Below are 18,641 nucleotides of genomic sequence, written 5' to 3'. Positions count from 1 at the left end.
CAGCTGTCACTAAATGAAAGGAGCAAGATTTTGCAGATTGCACATGCAATTGTTGGCTGTGTGTAGATTTATTGGATCCGGCCGGAACCTATTAAGATGGGAGTCTAATCGTCCTCCGAAACCACGAACTTCGATTGGAGTTTCCCAAGACTATGCATTTACTCAACCCTAGGTTACACCTTGGAAACCGCTCCATGCGACGTAATGGAATTCGTAAATGTTTCGTAGATCGCTTTCGGTGGGAACGCAGACTTGCGAACGAGGCCAATTTCGCCTCCAACACCGCCTTAAAAGGCCCACCTTATGTAGCACAAGATCTATACCGCCGTATTTTACGAAGACAATATGCCTCTGCAGTACCGGACAGACGATAGAGCCAACTGAAGTACCCGCCACCTATAAAAGGCTGGTTGCACGACATGCTGGGCCAAGCTTCCGCAAGGTCGCCGTCGTCCAGGAGCTTCCGCTTCGGCCCCCGGGTCCCGGAGAAGTACGGCATCGCTCTCCGCGTATCAGCCAGGAAACGCCCCATTACCTTTCCCTGAAGCATTTCTATGTACCGTATGTTTTCCTCGTGCTTTCTGACGGTCTCACTTGGCCTATTGATGAGCGCTTATGAAATTGCCGCTATCATGCCCCTTCTATTTCTCCAATCCCTTTTATCTTCCCTTCCCGCTATTTTCTCCATTACCCCCTTCCCCCTTCCCCCGGGCCCCTTCTCGCCAGGTGCTCGTCCAAGTGACTCATGCAGGTATTAACGGCGGCTGTGAGACGTTTCGAGTCAGGGGAGAACATGCTTTTGCTGCCAACCGCGGCATGCAGGTCTGTGTGCGTATGTATGTATGTGTGTATGTATGTATGTATTTGCGCTTGCATATATGAGTATACGCCCGTGCGATGCGTGGATAATGAATGGATGCGAGAGGTAGACGCGTGTGCATATGTCCGTATGTCCGTATGTCCGTAAAGGGCCTATGCAGCAAAGAGGGGAAGAGGGCATGTGCCCGGCTGATGGCCTGTGGTCCGTGTGGTGGTGTTCGTACAGCACGCGCTTCCCAGCGCCCTCCAGCTTACTGCTCATGCGACTGATCCCCCTCGCTGCCCCCGGGGTTACCCCCCCTGCCCCCCTGCCGTACTGCCGTACTTGTAACTCTTCACAGTATTTCCCCCTTGGCGCTGAGGGGGTCGGGGTGGTGGTGGCCCTGGGACCTGACCTGAATGCGACTGCTGGTGGCAGTAGCAGTGGCAGTAGCAGTGGCAGTGCCGGCAAAGGACGGGGAGGAGGGGCCCTCAAGGTAAGGGCCGACCTGACTGTGGACCTGACTGTGGACCTCACTGCCAACCCCTTCACCGACTGTCTACCCTAATAGTAGACTTGCCTACACAGCCCCGCCCTCGCATGCACCTAAATTGTGTTGCTCAAAATATGCGCCAAAACACGCACATGCCAGTCCTTCCCGCCCTCTCACCCAAAGTCCCAACTTAAGCTCCCCATGCCACAACTACCAACTACCAACTACCAAATCCAACCACCCAGGTGGGTCAGTTAGTGGCGTTTAACGGCGCCGCGGCCTTCTCCCAGTACGTCACTGCTCGGCCGTCCCTGGTAACTGCCGTACCGGAGGGGGTCGGGGGCCCGGAGGCGGCGGCGCTGGTGCTGTCCGGGGTGACAGCGGCGGTAGCGCTGGAGGTGAGAGAGGGTCGAAGGGGGAAGGGAAAAGCAGGTAGTACGGCAGCGGAGGTACGGCAGCCGGGCGGGGAAGTGTGCACAATCTAGTTGCTAATCGTACGACCCACAATTCGGATGCCGTATCAAACCCTAGGTTTCGTACCCTGGGTTTCGTACGGCGCTATGTTTGGGATGTCGTACCCACGTGTTGTCCCGTGTTCAGCCAGGTTAAAGAAGCGGTTTTCCGCTTTCGGATGAGGTGAAAACAAAGCCAGAGGGCTCCCCCGGAGGACTGGAAACCCCACCTGTTGCAACCCACCTGTTGCTGTTGCAGGTCACTGCGCGCGTTCGGCCCGGTGAGGTGGTGGTGGTGACGGCGGCGGCGGGCGGCACGGGTCACCTTGCCGTACAACTGGCGGCGGCTGCGGGTGCTAAGGTTGTGGCTGTGGTGGGCGGCGAGCGTAAGGCGGCGGCTGTAGCGGAGCTCATGACGGACAAGGGGGGCCCTATGCAGCATCAGCAGCAGCACCACCAGCACGGCCAAGGGGGAGGGGTGGTGGTCGTGGACTATCACCGGCAGGTGAGAGATGAGGGTGCGCTGCATTGCTGTGTCTGTCTGTCTGTCTGTCTGTCTGTCTGTCTGTTTGTCTGACGTTCCAGCCCCGACTCCACCTCTCACCCCGCCCGCCCAGGATGTGGCCACCACACTGCGACGGATGTTCCCTGGGGGAGTGGATGTGGTGTACGACGGTGTGGGGGGCTGGATCCGAAACCAGCTGATGGACTGCTTGAGTCCCTCGGGGAGGTGGCTGCAGGTGTGTGAGGGGGGGGAGAGGTCTCCGGGGTGCGTGGTGGGGGGAAAGTCCGAAAGAGGGAAAAGACGAACCACGCGAGCGAGTGAAGCTGCTGCCAAGGGGGGAAAGAGTGCTTCGCGGCATATGTGCAGGCAGGAAGCAGAACTGACCAGTCGGCGGTTGTGAAGAAGCCGTCCTCGGGATGATGTAAAGTGATGACGACAGAGGAAACCTACCTACCTAACCGCCAAGACTAAAATAAGAGCGGAAAAAAGAGCAGTAGAACCAAGCCGTACAATAGTAAAGGTAGGTGTGAAGGCGGCGAAAAAGGTAATGAAAACTGAGGTGAGAAGAGAAAGGGGGGAGTGGGCGCGTGTAGTGGTCTAGAAGCTGATGATGATGAACAGCGGGGCGCCTTCGTTTACTTGTATGTATGTACATATTATGTCTGTCTGTATGTTTGTTTGTCTGTCTGTCTGTGTAAATCTGTGTGCTGTTGGGTGCCCCTCCCGGGTCCGGTTGATTGCCCAGGTGGGTTACATCTCCGAGTACCCGCACACACAGCAGTACCGTTGGGACGGAGATGACGTCAGCAACGGTCAGGGGCTTCGTGGCGGCGTTGATGGCGGCGTTGATGGCGGCAGCAACGGCGGCGGCAGTGGCGGTGGCGGTGACGGCGGTGACCGTGGCGGCGGGATCGAAGTCACGACGGAGCCCGCGTCCGGAATCCTCCCGGCAGCGGTGACGTCGTGTACGGCAGAGGAGCCTTTGCCTCCCAGCTCGGAGTTGTTTTGGGGTGGCTTGGATGTGACTCGGGGGCAGCAGCGCGTTATCGGTCAGATTTGGCCCAAGGTACGGCGTTGTACGGAAAAGATGTAAGTGTAAGATGTCGAGGCCAGGGCGCCAGAATGCTGGTGCCTAACCGCTAACTGCTTAGCACTACCCTCCTAACCGCAAAGCAACCAACTGTAAGTTTAAAACGTCTGTATTGTTTCCCGCCATTGCTTCCCTCCTCCACCTTTTCTGTGCCTTGTGGCAATGCTGGAAGCCCCCCGTTCCCTTCTCATTCCCCCCTCCCAATTCCCTCCCTCTTCCAAGCTTTCCCTCACCCTCGCTCTTTTCCACCTGCCTTCTCCCAACCCCTCTTCCCCTCTTCCCCTCACCGCGTTTATGTTCTCTTCTTCATGTCGATCGTCTGTGCTTCGTCGTACCCTCCTCTTCCCCTTTCCCTTGACTTTGCAAATAATCCCCTTTAAATAATCCCTCGTCGCCCCCTCTTTCCCGCCCTCCGGTTCGTCTCCTCCCTCGCGCCCACTCCCTCGCTCTCAGCCCTCCTTCCCCTCATCGTCAGGGATCCCAACCGCCCCTTCCTCCCCTCCCTCGCCCCTTTAAACTTCGGGTGTGATTCCCCCTTCCTTTCCCTCTCCTGGACCGGACCGAAGGATCTCAAGGCCATCATCAAATGTCGCCGCCGAGTGTTCGATATGGCACGTAGGGGCCAGCTGAGAGTGCTCACCGATCAAGGCCACGGCCGCCGGGTAAGGGAATCGTTGTACATATGTACGTGGACTGTCGTAGGTGTCGCGTACGCTTGGCGGTACGTCGTTGGTTGCAGGTAGGCGTGCGCGTAAAGAAAAGTTGCGCTTGTGTGAGATCGCTAATGCCTTATGCATATAGCTTGTGTTGTCGCTGCTGCATCAGTTCTTACAGCAACACCTGCAGCAAAGCATTCGCAATACCTACTGGTGCTGATTTGGTCCCGCTGTCATAGGTTCTGCCGTTCTAGCTCCTGTTTTATTACTGTTTATCGCGGTATCTTGCGCCCGCTGGTCTTGAGGGTCCTGTTTTGTTACTCGGTGGTTCGCTTGAGCTGTTGTTATTGCTCCTGTTGTGGTTCGCTGCCGCTGTTGATTCTGCACCCGAACCCGCAGGGATTGGAGGGCGTGGCGGACGCCGTAGATTACATGTTGGGCGGCGAGCACGTGGGTAAGGTGATCATCGAGTTGTAGATGGCGCGCCGAACAGGACGTTGGACGGTTTTTCAATTGCTAGGGAGAATTTCGCAGGTCGCATGGCTTTCGGGATCTGAGCCTTGGCGGACAGTTGGTCGTTCAAGTTCGGGTTACAAGAATGTTTTACAAGAATTGCGTGGACTCGTGCTTTGTTGTGCCTTGTTGGCCCCATGCTGTTTGAGTCGCAACCGCGCTCAATTACAGGCGCATGGCCTCACATGTTTTCGAGGCGTCGCTTCATAGCAGCTGGCTTACATAGGTCCAAGGTGATCGATCGGCTGTCAGACGCTGCTGGTTAATATTACCCATTTAAACTGTTGCATAATTTTCGGCCACAGCCTTGTCTGAGGAGCCTTGTTTCTGTAAGCATCCGGGACGTGTCTGTTAAAGACCTTTCCTTTGGCCGATATCATGGGCATCCAGTCATGCGAGACAAAGAAGCATCGTCGTTATCCTGAGCTGATAACCCTAATGCTTACCGCTTCGGAGTCGTTTACTCGAGCATCTTTCGCACATACCGTTACACAGCTGAAGAAGTCTTCCTCTGTCACACACAGATATAAATAGTGTCGTACAGATCCTTGTCGTAGCAACAAGATACCGAAGCTCTGACCGATTGAACAATAACTACACGAATGTTCACAACAGACTCAAATGAAAGGAAGGCTTGCACACTTCAAGCCTGACGTACCGTGCGCACCACGCACAGCACGCATGCCTTACACAGTTGGCAGTCCAATATGGCGCATCTATGTCTGCTGGTTATGTTTTAAGTGAGTTAATGGAACAACTGTATGGAAAATCAATAAATTGTCACATTCGTACCGCATTTAATTACTCGGACCTATGACCGGTGTTGGTACGCATATAGAACGGAAAACAATGATTTCGACACATCACGCTTAACGCGTTGTATAACTGTGTTATAATTTGCTCTGCGATTGAAAGGATATGGTCCTATCCCCGACACTCGACTTCTTGCGGACTCTAGGCCAATTAAAGTCGGTAATCCCTAATTAAGATTACATGCCATTGATTATGATCTGCAATTAACGCTCAAATTAGAAGCTGGGAACACTGTGAAGTCCACGACCAGCATGCTGCGTTCGCTGGAGGGAAGCGATGCCAGCGTGCAGGGGACAAACGACGATGCCCAGATCAGTAAAATGTACGCCTTGCACAGGTGCTAGTTCAATCCAATGCATGGTGTAGGGTTATGCTCCACCCTGCCCGCCCCAATTTGTCTACAGGTCCTGCGCCAAGGCAGGCTACTTCAAGGACGAGTTCATACAGTACTTTGTAAGGCGTGCCTCTCGGCGCTCGCCTTTGATAAACCGGGGTAAGTCCTGGGCGGCGAGTCCCATGCGTAGCTCCTCGCCCTAGGGGATTCAATCCCGTGTCTTAAATTGACCGAACGATCGCGAAACCCCCTCGCCGCCTGACTGCCATACACCACCACCCCGTCACGTCCCTCTGTCAGCTGGCGTTCGGATCTTCACCCCTCGTTCACGAGCAACATTAAAACCCCTCGTTCCTCCTCTGTACCGCATCCGCACGGCTTTCCTCCCCTCTACAACCCCCGGGGCAGGGTACTACAGCCGACACGCGGCCCTCCGACAGCTTCTCAACCGCTTTCTTGCAGCTGCTGCCGCCACCGCGAGCCAACAACCACAGGTCCTGGTGCTGGGCGCGGGTTTCGACACGACGTGGTTTCAGCTCCACCGGGACCTGGGACGAGCACCGTATAAATGCTTGGAGGTGGACTTCAAGGAGGTACGATTTTGTACGCCGTACAGTGTAGGTTTCTTTAAAGCGGCGGTGCGTTTGTGTGGGCTTTGTGCATGGGTATTACGTACGTTGTAGGGCATGTAGGCTTGCAAGCAACCCCGGTGCTCTACTCGGCTTGCCAAAGGCCGAATCAGCGGTCAGGGTTGGAAGGGAGGCAATGGGGGTTATGGTCTCTCTTTCGCCACTCCTTCCACTCCTCTTTCCCCCGGATGATGCCGAGTTGATTACTCCCGATCACTCTTGCAAGTCTCTTTCCTCTTCCTCCCCACCTTAGCAGATTTCCTATGCGCAGCGTCACGCTTGAGATTTCCCATTCCGTGATCCTCTCCCTTCCCCCTTCCCCCCCCTTCTCCCCACCATATGGCCCTCCAACGGAGACTTAGGCATGTGTCTCCCTAACACTTGATCGCATCATCATCATCATCGATGATAGAAAAGTCCTCTTCACCCCCCTGCCCCACACGGCCTGAGTTCGTTTGTCTTTTACCCTGAGCCCTCTCCCCGTAACCCCCCAACACACACACATACACACCTCACACCAGTGTAGGTGACCCAGCGCAAGGCCGCCACCATTGCCAAGGAACCCGCCCTCCGTAACGCCCTCACCACGACAACCATGGCAACGACGGCGGCAGCCCCGGCGGCGGCGGCTGACGCCGCCGCCGGCGCCGCCGCAGCGGCAGTGGGCACGGCGGCGAGGGGTGTAGCACATCGCGATGATGGCACGGCAGCGGTATCCGGGTCGACGGCGGCTGCGGCGACCGTGGGGTTGCCGACGGCGACGTCAACCGGGGACGATTTGGTTGTTGACGCAGCGGGTGGTCGGGTAGTCAGCTCCCACTACACTCTGCTCCCTGTGGATCTTAGGAACCAGGACGGACTGGCGGCAGCGGTGCAGCAAGCAGGCTGGGACACCAGGCAGGTCGCACGAGGCGGCCTCTCTCTCTCTTTCTCTCTCTTTCCTTTCTCTCTGTGGCCCTCAAAGATGCGAATTGGGGTGGTTGGCCTGGGGTTCTGGGGTTACACGGGTTGCGGTTTGGTCGTATCGGGTGCGCTCGGTCAGGCTGTTCGTCGGTTTTAGTTGGTCCGTTGGATTGGGCTGGATGGGGGTTGCAAGTCATTAGGTTGGGATTGACGGGTCGGTTTAGGTTTGGAGAGTTTGGAGACATAAGGGACGGAGGGCCCGGCAGGGCTTACCAGCTCAACCCTAAGCTAAACCCGCTCCTCGCTACCACCACGATGACCAGACTGCCACTGCACTGGTACCGCAAACGGCACCACAACCACCACCACCGCAACTCTAACCATCAGCACTGTAACATCAGCGCCCTTGCCCCTCTGTCACCCCGCACCCGCACCCCCCACACACCTTCCGCAGATCGCCCACCTACATTCTGTCCGAATGTGTGTTGGTTTACATGGAGCCCCTGCACTCGGCTGCGGTTGTGAGCTGGGCGGCTCACACCTTTCCTAACGCCGTCATCGCCATCTACGAACAGGTGGGTGGCTGGGTGGTGGCTGCGACAGGAGGTCGGTGGGTGGGTGTGATTTGGACTTGATAGCCTAGGCCATAGGTTTACATGTGTTTGAATGGATGCTTGTTAGCCGTGCACCTAAAACCGAAGCGTCATCAGCTCAGAAGTCAACAACCCAAAGCCCATCCTCGTGCAACTTTCCTTTCAGATCCGGCCCGACGACGCGTTCGGTCGCCAGATGGTGTCCAATTTGGAGATGCGCGGGTGTCCGCTGCGGGGTCTGCCCGCCACACCCTCTCTGGCCGCACATTGCGCCCGGTGCGTGGAGATCTATATACGTGCATGTGTGCTTGTCTGTGTGTTTTAGTATCTTGTGTACATGTGTGTACATGTGTGTGTGCGCATATCCACGAACTGAGCCGTGCATAGGAGAGATGTGTGTGGATGTGGGTGTGGGTGTATGGGTGTACAATTGATGTGTGGGTTTGGCAGGATGGGAAGGTACACGCGTGGGAGCGTGGGTTGCTGCTAAGCTGCGTAAGGACTTAGCCGCTACGCGAAGTCAGATATCGGGACGCGATACGATCCTTGTGAGTCAGTATGCAAAGGAGAAGGATGTGACGAGAGGGGAGATCGGAGTTCTGCGTAATGTAGCCTCCCTGGACCTTAGATCCTGTCTTCCTTCTGCGTAACAAAGCTGGATCATGGATTTTGAAAGCAAATCCCTTTGGATCCATGCAGGCTCATGGATGGGGGTTGGGCCTGGGCGGACGCCCGGGACATGGACACCCTTTACCGTACCTTCTTGGAGAGTCAGGATAAGGCCCGAGTGGAGCGACTGGAGATATTTGACGAGCTGGAGGAGTGGCACATGATCCAGGTGGGTTGTTACAAATTTCAAGTTCTGCACCAGTATGGGGGACGTCCGTAAAAGCTAAGGAGGGCTGCAGGGGGTTAAATGTCATTGTTGTGGCGCAGAGTGAGGACGTAGGCAGTGTTAGCTGTAGAGTTTGGGTGGGCGGCGTTGAGACGTGGTGAGGATGTTGATGTTGTTGCAGCGAGCTGCCAAGTTTCTATGCCGAGCAAAAGGGCACATCGCATGTCGCTGTAATAGACACAGGCCTGGAAAGGAAGAAGTGGCCATGAGGATGTGGAGTTGGGCGGGTTGGGCGAAATAGGTGGTTAGATAGGTAGGTCTGGGTGGGTTTTGAGTTATAAATTGAAAAAGCCAATATCCGGCGTATCCGGAATGGACAGGACTGCTCAGGTGAGTGCCCGGCGGAAGGGGTTCCGTTTGGCTGTTTGGGTTAAGAGGAGGAGGTGTAGCAACAAAGCTGTAGCGTGGAATCCTGAACCGTGGAATACAGTCTTGGAACATCGATGTCTGAAGCATGTGAGAGCGGCACATGATACATTGGCCTCTTCCATGTCCTCTCAGCTGATCTGCCTTCTACCTCCTCCACCTCACTGCCTCAATCCCGATCGCCTTCGGTGTGTCGGTTTATTATCGCAGGAGCATTATTGCATCGCGCTGGGCCGCAACGATGTGTCAGGCTGGCTCGGGAGTGTGGGCTTCGACTAGGGACCTCCGTGATTGGACAGCTTGCAGGCGGGATGGCAGGCAGGGGGAGCCCGAGCGCTCGAGCTTGTGTTACACCGCGACACCACATTGTGACGCGACTGGTACATCGGCTCCTGTACACTGTGCTCATTGCACCCTTAGTACCCTCATGGAGGTTTGAAGTCATAAGTCGCAGACGTTACCGGACCTGAGCTGTTTTTCCAATCGGAAACCGATAAGACGTTGATGAACATGCATGCCTGTTCCTGAGGGTTATCTGGTGGTTAATGACTGGTGGTGGTTAGTTCATTGGTACTGCATATGCTTGCGTTGGTTGTGATGGATCCTCACCTGGATCACTTGGTGGTGACTTCTTCCTCACCAGTTGCGTGGGTAGTTGGTTAGTAGATGAAGCACGCCGCTTGTCCTGCATGGCCATTCTGCGCACCTTAGTACCTACCGTGTCTATTCCAGTGCGGCCTCGCTGCCCCAGTGGTAGTACAGGGACTAAGGCAGCTGCTTGCCTTGGTCTTAGGGTTTCTGTTTTCCTTTCCTCTTTGATCTCCGAAAACAGAATCTGGAGTGCATGGCTTTGCCACAGGCGCGATGGGAAGTAGCAGGTATGCAGAAATGTTCGATACAGGGTTGCGCAATAACAAGAAAAAATACGCTGATCGTGACAGTCAGATGGCTGGCATTAGCAGAGACATTAGCAATACGTTGGGTACGAGACAGCTGGGTTCTTTTGGTTGCAGGACCGTACATCAAGCAAGGTGTCATACACATTACCGGCGCGAATCACCTGGTGGGGCGACAAGAGGACTCTTATAGGTTGCGCAAGGTGCTAAGCAAGTTGAAATCCCCAAACTGAAACCCCAACCCATGATCAACACAAGCAGGAAATACAAACATATAATCGCACGCAAAGTACCGGCCGGGAAGGGGCTCCACCAAGTCCATCCAGCTGACATCGCACAAGTTATGAAGCTGCTCAGGGGTCGCATGCAGGGTTAAATTGATTCGGATCCTCGTCACTGGATCACTTGGAATATGCAAACGAAACGACGATGCATATTGTACACATGCAGTTATTGCGCTATACGTTTCACGGTTGGGATTGTCGCCGGTTGGGGTCCCCTCTCATGGTGCAGGCCTTTCCCCTGTAGTCGGGGGCTGTTCGTCTGCGGTGTATGGTGGTGATGTCGCGCAGCGCCTGACCATCTCAGTTGTACAACTGAACAGGTCTACAGCGTACGACAAAACTGTCCAACAACATACGACAGGACAGCGCCACGGCCCGAACGCCCCCACGACAACCAGAGTCACTCCCCTGCCCAGCAGCATCGCGTTCAAGGAAGGGGAGGCCCTACCGGGGCCACGGCCTTCGTTCGGGGCTCAGCAGGATGGAGGTCACAGAGGGGGAGCTCTACCCAAATGCATTGGTACCACTGTTAGCCACCTGCCACCAAGACATCTTCGTAACCATAAATGTATATACATGATGATTATGAATCACGATGCTCACGTGAGATCCATTCACGGGAACAACGGTAACGGTAACGGAAGTAGCCCATCTCACACCACAGAAATCCAAGAGGGACGAGGTGCGACGGCATGCACCACAGGAAATGTTGAGTTCCGGCGAAACTGATAGCAGTGTGTTGTAGATGGTATGCCCATATATTAATAGCGGGTCAGCAAAGACTAAGGATCTATATACAGGCAAACAGTCAACACGTCCGGTATATAGCTCCGTGTTGAGCTCACACCGGCACAAGCACGTGGCGTAGTTACCGTTGCTGCTGACAGGAAACGAAGCAGTACATACATATATCTGTACATCACGGACTAGTACGGTCAAAAGTCGCGGTCACTTCCCAAGTTGAACATCACCATTTTATGTTGTGTTGTTTTGGGGCCACGTGCGACATTATTGGCTCAATTGTTCGTTCCACGCCATAAAGAAGTCACTTCACATTTGACGTGCTGTCGACCTGGTACTCTCATGCCCTCGTGTGTGCCTTTTCCGGGGTCTTGACCCGCGAATCCTTCCCATCTTTCTTCTTATGCAAGAACACCAAAACACCCAAACGCCGAAAAATGAAACACCAGAGCCGCTCCCCATCGCCATCCTCTCCGTCTTCGCCATCATCATAGCGTCCACATCTCTCCCTCTTGTCACTACCACTTCTCTCCACTCCCCGACCCCGACAGATAGACCCAACCACACGAATATAACATACTATCGGTCCAGTTCCACCACGACCACGGGGACTATACCGTGGCATGAAAGCGGATGGCAGGTCACACTCCTGGACGAGTTAGGATCATCCCTCACTCACCCACTCGCGCACTTACACTGTCCAGCCCGCCTGCTGAGCCATCGTCAGAAGCAGGCTCCGGTTCTCCACAGCGCACGTCACCAGCGCCCTCTCCAGGTCCACGTGCCGGGGAATCTTGGCCACCGCCTTCACGTCTAAATCCACGAACGCTACTTTCACCAGGTAGGTGGCGCCACTCTGCGGGTCCTCCAACACACGAACCCTGGGCTGCTGCACCATCTCACTACCTGCCGCCCCTGCGCTCGCGGCGCTCGTTGCTTGTGCGCTGCTTCCTCCTCCTGCTGCCGGCGACGCTGCTGCTGCTGAAACGGCTGGAGCTGCGGTAGTATCAGACCGTGGTGTGTTATGCACCACTGATGCTGCACTGCCGTTGGTTACGGCTGATCCCAGCGGCTCCTCCGGTAACGTCTGTCCCAGCAGCTGCTGCTGCTGCTCCTGCATGCTACCATTGTGCTGCAAATCACAGGTTCCATCCCCCCCATCTTCCTTTTCTATGTTTGCTCCAGCTACTGGTGTTGCCACCCCTGCTGATGCTGATGCTGGTGCTAGTGCGGCAGGTTCTAGTGTCAGCGCTTCTGCCGTTGGAACAGCCCTTTGCAGCGTCACCATAATGCCGCAGTCCTTGGCGGTTGCCGACATGAGGTAATGGCGAAGAGCGGCAAGCAGCTCTGACCGCGGAGGCGGCGCCTCCGTCATTTCCGCCACCTCCACCGCGTTTAGGCGACCACCGCCAGCTCCGCTGTTGCCCTCGCGGCTGCCGTCGTCGCCGCTGCTGCTGCTACTATCATTGATGCCTGATAATACCCGCTTTGCTGCAGCTCCTGGTGCTGCTGCGCCATGCACAGCGGAGGCGGCCTCGGTCTGCGTTGAGGTCCATCATGTGGCCGCCACAGGGGATGTATATTATGCAGGGTGTTTACGATGGGAGAGTGTTTGTCTAATTGATAATACTCGAAAGGGCCATAGAGAGAGAGAGTTGGGATGAAGTCCTTGGGATGTAAAGGAGGCTATTGCTGGTGGGAACCATCCCAGTGCCGCTCAGGTCAGCATTGATCAAATTCTGGATTAGCGGAGGCTATTGCTCGAAAAATGTAATGTTTGCGTCGTCTTTGCGCCTTGAAAGAATGTGCCGCGTTACAGGCTCAGGCCAGGTCAGGCCAGGAACACCACGGGAAAAGGAAGGTTGTGGAGAGAGACGGAAAGAAGGCCGCAGCTCTGGCCGCCACACATGGCACAGCGCAACATACAGACATACAGGCGACCACGGCGGCGTCCGTGGCTGTCTGCACCTGCCAGGCACACGCACTCCTACAACGGCGTACTGAGTACTAGCCGACCGATCTCTGCTCACGGCTGTACGGATTGTACGAACACACCTGCAGCTCCCGGAGAAGCTGGTCGTACAGCCTGAGGGCCCCCTCGGGCCCAATGCGGTCCAGCGCCTGCACTGCGAGAAGCCTATCCAGCAACCCTGTCACACAAAGAGTTCGGGTTGGGGTTTAGAGGGTTGTGGGATTTGGGTTTTCCAGGCCGGGCAGAAGATATCGGAAGATATGAGGCTGCTGCTGGAGATGGCGAGGTTTTCCCTTCCCACGCCGGTCCAGTTTGTCCCGCGCTTTTTATGTTCTTGTGGACCAGCTCCCAAGGCCATACGAAGGTTCTCTGAAGGCCCTTGAAGGCACCCACCGGGCAATGAACCGCAACGGGCCCATATACGCACCACGTATACATACATTAACACTCCTGAACCTTACACACCAGCCTTGACTACGATAAACGGATAAAAAAATTTACAACACGAAACATACTTGTCACCAAAACGCGACGTAATCGTAATATCACCTTTTAGACCTCAGTATGTATCAAGAAACAGCACAAGACGTGCGCTCGCTCGCACTTACCCTCCTGTTTCAGAGCAAGTGCCGTCAGCCGCACCAGGACCTCCAGGACCTCATGACCTAGGTCGTCGCCATCGGCCTGCATTAAAGCTGTTGGGGCTCGCCGGGTTGTGATTGCCGCTGCCGCTACTGCTGCCGTTACTGTTGCTGTCCTTGCTGCTGTTGCGGTTGCGGCTGCTGTTATCGCTGTTGTTATTGTTGTTGTTGTTGTTACTGTTGCCATCGGTGATGCCGCTGCTGCAGTATTATGCGCCGGGACGAGGAGTGTTTGCTGATGCTGGCCAACTGAGTTGCAAACGGGTGCTGTGTTGTCTTTGGCGGCATCATGGCTGTGAACACCCTTGCGGTGGTCCTCGTCTTCGCTTACAAAGCCCTGGAGGTCAGCAACAAGCTGCTCGAGTGCGGTCATGTGGTGGCTGCCATGCTGGTGGCACTCCTGCTGCTGGTGGTGGTGTTGTTGCTGGTGCTGCTTGTGTTGCTGCTGGTGGCACTCCTGCTGGTGCCGCTGCTGGTGGTGGAGTCGAGTGCCGTCACGAGGCTGTCGGCTGGCGACGCCTCCGTCTCCAGAGGCCTGGCCCTTCATACACATTGCACCGTAAACTGTGACGCCATCCCTGAACACAGTCAAATTGTTCTGCGGGGCGTGCGGTGTTGGCCGTACAGGGGGCAAGGCGGGGAGTGGACACTTGTGCCTTGTTGGGTATGGGTTTCCCCCCCCCTCTACGGTGGAGCCTATACCTATTCTGTAACATTACCACTACCTGTTCCTGTTTGCAACCCCAGCTGCCAACGCCTCAAAGGGGGCCGTGTCGCAGGAAGGACAAAGTTGCAGAGAAGAACTGTATGTCGACATATGATATGATGTAGCCCGGGTGGACGGCGGGGACCGGGGCGATAAGTATCTGAGTCTACCTGTGGACCTGAAAGGCCCGAACGGATGGCGATGGTGGCGGTAACGACGGTCATGACGACGAGGGTGCTGAAATCATTCCCACGCGCCGTCACTCACACTGGGTGACCTGATTAGGCACCTCAGGGCCGCCTCCATGCGCCTTAAGTCGCCGGAGAACAAGTCAAGTGGGCTGTAGGAGCTAATCGGCACTCCGGCCTGGGGCGGCCGAGGGTGGGAAACATATACACACGCATAAATTATTAATATTATATCATATTATATTATATTATATTATATAATATAATATTATATAATATATAATATAATATATATAATTATAATTATAATTATATAATTATATATTATATATATAATTATATATTATATATTATATAATATATAATATATAATATAATATTATATTATATTATATTATATTATGCTAGCGTGCTGTTGAGTGTGACGTGTATGTGGCAAGGGCCTTGCTCACTCCCAGCACTGGTAAGGAACTTGGCGTGGAAATGGTTGGATAGATGTGATTGTGGGAAATCGTAGGCATGAAGCAAAAATCAACTGTATAGATGGTGGGGACTGTGTAGCATGGTCGCTCAATCCCTCAATCGCTCACTCCCCTCTCACTCACCGTGACATGTTTGTGCAGCATGTGCAGCATAAACCGGGGATATTGCCGCCGCAGATCCGAAGCGTGGATTCCTGCAGGGTGGCCTGAGCAGCCAGCTGGTACTTCTGTTGCTACTGTTGTTGCTACTGCAGCTGCTGCTGCCACCACGGTTGCTTGTGTGCTGTGTGGTCGTCGCGGATCTAGGCCCCACTTGGGCTTGATCTCCAAGCAAATAGCCGGACCCACAGCGGTGTAGCCGGGAGCCGCTGCGCGATTGTGGGCGCAATAACATGTTCGAGTGGTGGTTTGATTGGAGACGGTGCAGCAGCAGCAGCAGCAGGAGGAAGAGGAAAAGGAAGAGCATTCGGAGGAGGGCAAAGGACGTGATGCTAAACTCGTGACAAAGAACGAAGTCACACGTAATAAGTATGGACGCTTGGGTCAAAGTGCCTCCTAGGGCAAAGCGCTTGGAAAGCTGGAGGCATTAGGAGCGGCCAAAGACAGAACAGGAAAAGAGGAGTTACTGCATAAATGGGGAAAGGGAGGGCTGGGCCGGCCGGCTGGGGGAAGCACCAGAGACACGCACAATGTCTCATAATACAGCATCAAACAACGAGAACCTTAAGCTATATAAGCAGTCATTGTCATTCCCCCTACCTTTATGCCCCACGCATAGTCGAATTTTCGGAGTTTATCAATAATGGCTAAATATTCTTAACACAGAAAATGCAGGCATTCACAGGATTATTTTGTACAATCTACACTGATACATCCTAACCTTAAAACAATGATGGTGGGTACATCGCACACCTTTTGAGTGGAAAGTCGTGTGGTCCGGCAGTAGGAGGGCGGGGAGGTGACTGCCGGCGCCAGAGCCCAGCACCTCTCGGAGCTCCAGAGGCAAGGGGGTAGGTACCTGGGGGGTTGCAAAGTTGCCATGCAGGCTTAAACAGGATGACTGTGTGAGTGTGTCTCTCAAAATGTCCTCAAAAGGCTACCCAGCGGTGTCGGTGTCCCATGCCATATGATAGTAAATACGTACACAACTCATTACAACGAGGGAAGGTAACACTGGATACGTGCTACTGATACGCTAAAAGAACATGTTACGCGGAAGAGCTAGTCGCTGGGAGATCCACGAAGATCGCCGTTTCTTGCCCTTTTTCGTCGCCCTCCCGTACTTACCCCGGGAAACACGTATTCGTGGCCCAGCAACGGCGCCATTATGTTGGCAACGTACTCCAGTTCGTACTGGATATCGTACGTGTCTGCGAAACACAAGGTAACGTGTCTGGGTCGGCTGGGGTTCGTGTCTGATACTGCCTAGCCCAGGTCACAATCGATTTTACTCGATTCAGTTTACTTTTTTTGGAAGTGGTTCGGAGTGGTAAAGACTAGGCTTAGGCAGTTGGCGCATCGGCAGGGAGGGCTAACTTAAGCGCCTTCGTGCTCTGCACACAGTGTTGGGCGCTGTGAATACTGTGAATCGCCTTGGCAACACGGAGAAGTTGAACTTGGAGGCGATAGCTAGGGTCATATGGCGCATGGCAGGAAGGGCACATCATAGGGGCGATGGTGGATTCCATGTCACGTCCGTTACTCTGCCTCCGACGTGTTTCAACTGTGACATTCTGTGGTAAGTGTCGCCTTAAATCCGGTTTGGATCCGGTCACCAAGCTAGGGGAACTGTAGGATTAAGTGGCATGCCAAGAGGACCTAGGCTGCTCTGGTGCACGCGACTGCGCGCGCGCGCTCCAGCCGGGACTCACCACTTGCACTGTGCAAGATGCCATCCCAGAGAATTCGGTCAACATCCGATGCCACATGTGCTGAAGGCTTCCGTACCCTCAGGACATAGCCCCTCTGCGCAGCGTGCGGGTTACTATAGTTTGTCCATGGTAAGGCATGAGTTCAGGCAAGCTTACCAGCTTTGGATCATCCCCGCAGTAGCCAAATACCACATTTGCTGCGCCTTGACCTCTGAGCTGCCATTTGCATTTCATTCCAAAAGTGAAGTCGTCATAAACCGTGGGTCACTTGCTACGAAGGCTTATTGCGTGTAAGATTGGTATCAGGTGTAAAATCAGAGGGCAGAGTAAAGGATTTTGTCAGGACGAAAATGGCTGCTTTCGATTTTCATCTGTTCGAGCTCCGTTATCTAATGTTTAGCGCCACAACACTATCATTTTTACACAGTTAACAGATGTATTCTTAGGCGCCGTATGACGTATGTGAGCTTTACTCATCCACGCGGGTTACAGCTTGCCGTAGCCGACAGCAATCCCGGTCGTTAAACTGCACTGAGGTCCCCGAATGCCACCCGCCATTATGATGCACCAAGACACACAACGTATAAACTAACTTTTGACGGCCAGGGCAACGCCACAGCTTGTGAACAACCAGGCGGGTTACATAAAGAAACCAGGGTTCGACTGCCTTCATCAAAGCAACGAGCTGCAGTTTCTTTCGATGAAAACCTCTGCACGGACCTATACTGCTGCCGCTTCAGCCGCTGGCGTTGCACACGAGCTCAGTATTAAGTGTGGCGAAGTACTTAGCAGGGACACCTGTTTACACGAGGCCATCTTAAAGACCCTCTTTACCTGCGAAGTCTTCGCCGTGACGAACTCCATGCCTTCGGCTGCCTGCGCCCCGAATCGATCCTGTCCAGTCCAGGCATCCCATTGGGTCTCCTCTCAGCAACGCTCTCGCTACCACGCCGTCAGCCAGGTACGTAAATTTCGTGTATCCAGGCAGCGGGACGTGCTGCTTGCCACAAGAAGTGCGCACGCAAAATCACCAGAACTTTAGGAAAACGTGCCTCTTTATCGATATGACGAAACGTTTCTACGTTTCAGCCCTTAGTCCAAAGCTCCCCTTATTTCCCAAAGCCCGCCACCGTCTTTGTGCCATGCGGGCAGTTGCTGTCATGCAGGAGCATGCATCACCGCGCCTTGAGGCTACTTGACCTAGGCCCAGCCACCTGCGCCCATGCCAGCCCGCGCGTGGAGTTCAACAGACATCCGAAGACGCATTCTCGCGGCCCACACCAGATACGGCACATCACATGCGCATCAAGGCCTACATAACTTTAAAAAGAGCAAAATAATTTTAGTCAACCGAAGTCAAGTAACTTGAAGTAAGAGAAATGCAGACACCCGAATTCTGTCCATCACAGTCAAGCGCCTTTTCCTCCCGAGGTCCAGCAAGGCATCGTTCCCCACCGTCGATAGCTACACAAGTGATAAGCACACCAGGGAAAGCCTGGTGAATCCATGGCGGTCTTATGGCCAAAGGCTGTCAAGTTTTCGGTCGCAATCCCCCAAACTCCCCCATCCCATGGCTTGCCAACAGCCGGCAGCCAGTTTTGTATGGACATACACACGCACAGGTCTGCAAACGTACAGGCCACCAAGGGAAATGAAAGAGAAACGCGTCTTGTGTACGTCCTCTGTCTGGATGAAAGCTTAAAGTAATGCACGAGATAGTCACTTTGAGCATTATACCAGCAGTGACCGAAATCCAGATCCACGCACGCCGCAAACACGTAGCACCTGTACCCCCTCTCCCTCCATATACACACTCTCC

At 54.4% G+C, this 18,641-nt stretch overlaps 2 protein-coding genes across 2 annotated transcripts; one reads left to right on the top strand and one right to left on the bottom strand.

Moving 5' to 3' along the window:
- Nucleotides 1-5,364: 5,364 nt before the first annotated feature.
- Nucleotides 5,365-9,727, top strand: VOLCADRAFT_81666 (uncharacterized protein). The gene is made up of 8 exons (XM_002951928.1): nt 5,365-5,643; nt 5,726-5,814; nt 6,064-6,248; nt 6,811-6,945; nt 7,589-7,762; nt 7,947-8,056; nt 8,480-8,618; nt 9,252-9,727. The coding sequence occupies exons 1-8, from the start codon at nt 5,573-5,575 to the stop codon at nt 9,318-9,320; spliced, it is 972 nt and encodes a 323-aa protein (XP_002951974.1). The 5' UTR covers nt 5,365-5,572; the 3' UTR covers nt 9,321-9,727.
- Nucleotides 9,728-10,955: 1,228 nt separating this feature from the next.
- Nucleotides 10,956-17,056, bottom strand: VOLCADRAFT_105293 (uncharacterized protein; the record flags this gene model as incomplete). The annotated part of the gene is made up of 10 exons (XM_002951834.1): nt 10,956-12,262; nt 13,018-13,112; nt 13,543-13,618; nt 13,907-14,173; nt 14,549-14,647; nt 15,075-15,319; nt 15,864-15,969; nt 16,239-16,321; nt 16,823-16,916; nt 16,979-17,056. 10 exons carry the CDS (start codon nt 17,054-17,056, stop codon nt 11,654-11,656), a joined length of 1,752 nt encoding a protein of 583 aa, XP_002951880.1. The 3' UTR covers nt 10,956-11,653.
- Between the last annotated feature and the right edge of the window lie 1,585 nt (nt 17,057-18,641).

The sequence above is a fragment of the Volvox carteri genome (genome assembly GCF_000143455.1).
Source record: "Volvox carteri f. nagariensis unplaced genomic scaffold VOLCAscaffold_26, whole genome shotgun sequence".
NCBI classification, from domain to species: domain Eukaryota; kingdom Viridiplantae; phylum Chlorophyta; class Chlorophyceae; order Chlamydomonadales; family Volvocaceae; genus Volvox; species Volvox carteri.
The sequence above is the reverse complement of the archived record's forward strand: the minus strand, read 5'-3'. Positions and strand labels throughout refer to the sequence as shown.

What these genes read in the sequence shown, in the direction of transcription:
- VOLCADRAFT_81666 (XM_002951928.1), top strand. Translation starts at nt 5,573, where the DNA reads ATGCTGCGTTCGCTGGAGGGAAGCGATGCCAGCGTGCAGGGGACAAAC. An exon ending in CTGGCCGCACATTGCGCCCG is followed by an intron (nt 8,057 to 8,479) that starts GTGCGTGGAGAT and finishes GGATCCATGCAG; the next exon opens with GCTCATGGATGGGGGTTGGG. An exon ending in AGGAGTGGCACATGATCCAG is followed by an intron (nt 8,619 to 9,251) that starts GTGGGTTGTTAC and finishes TTATTATCGCAG; the next exon opens with GAGCATTATTGCATCGCGCT.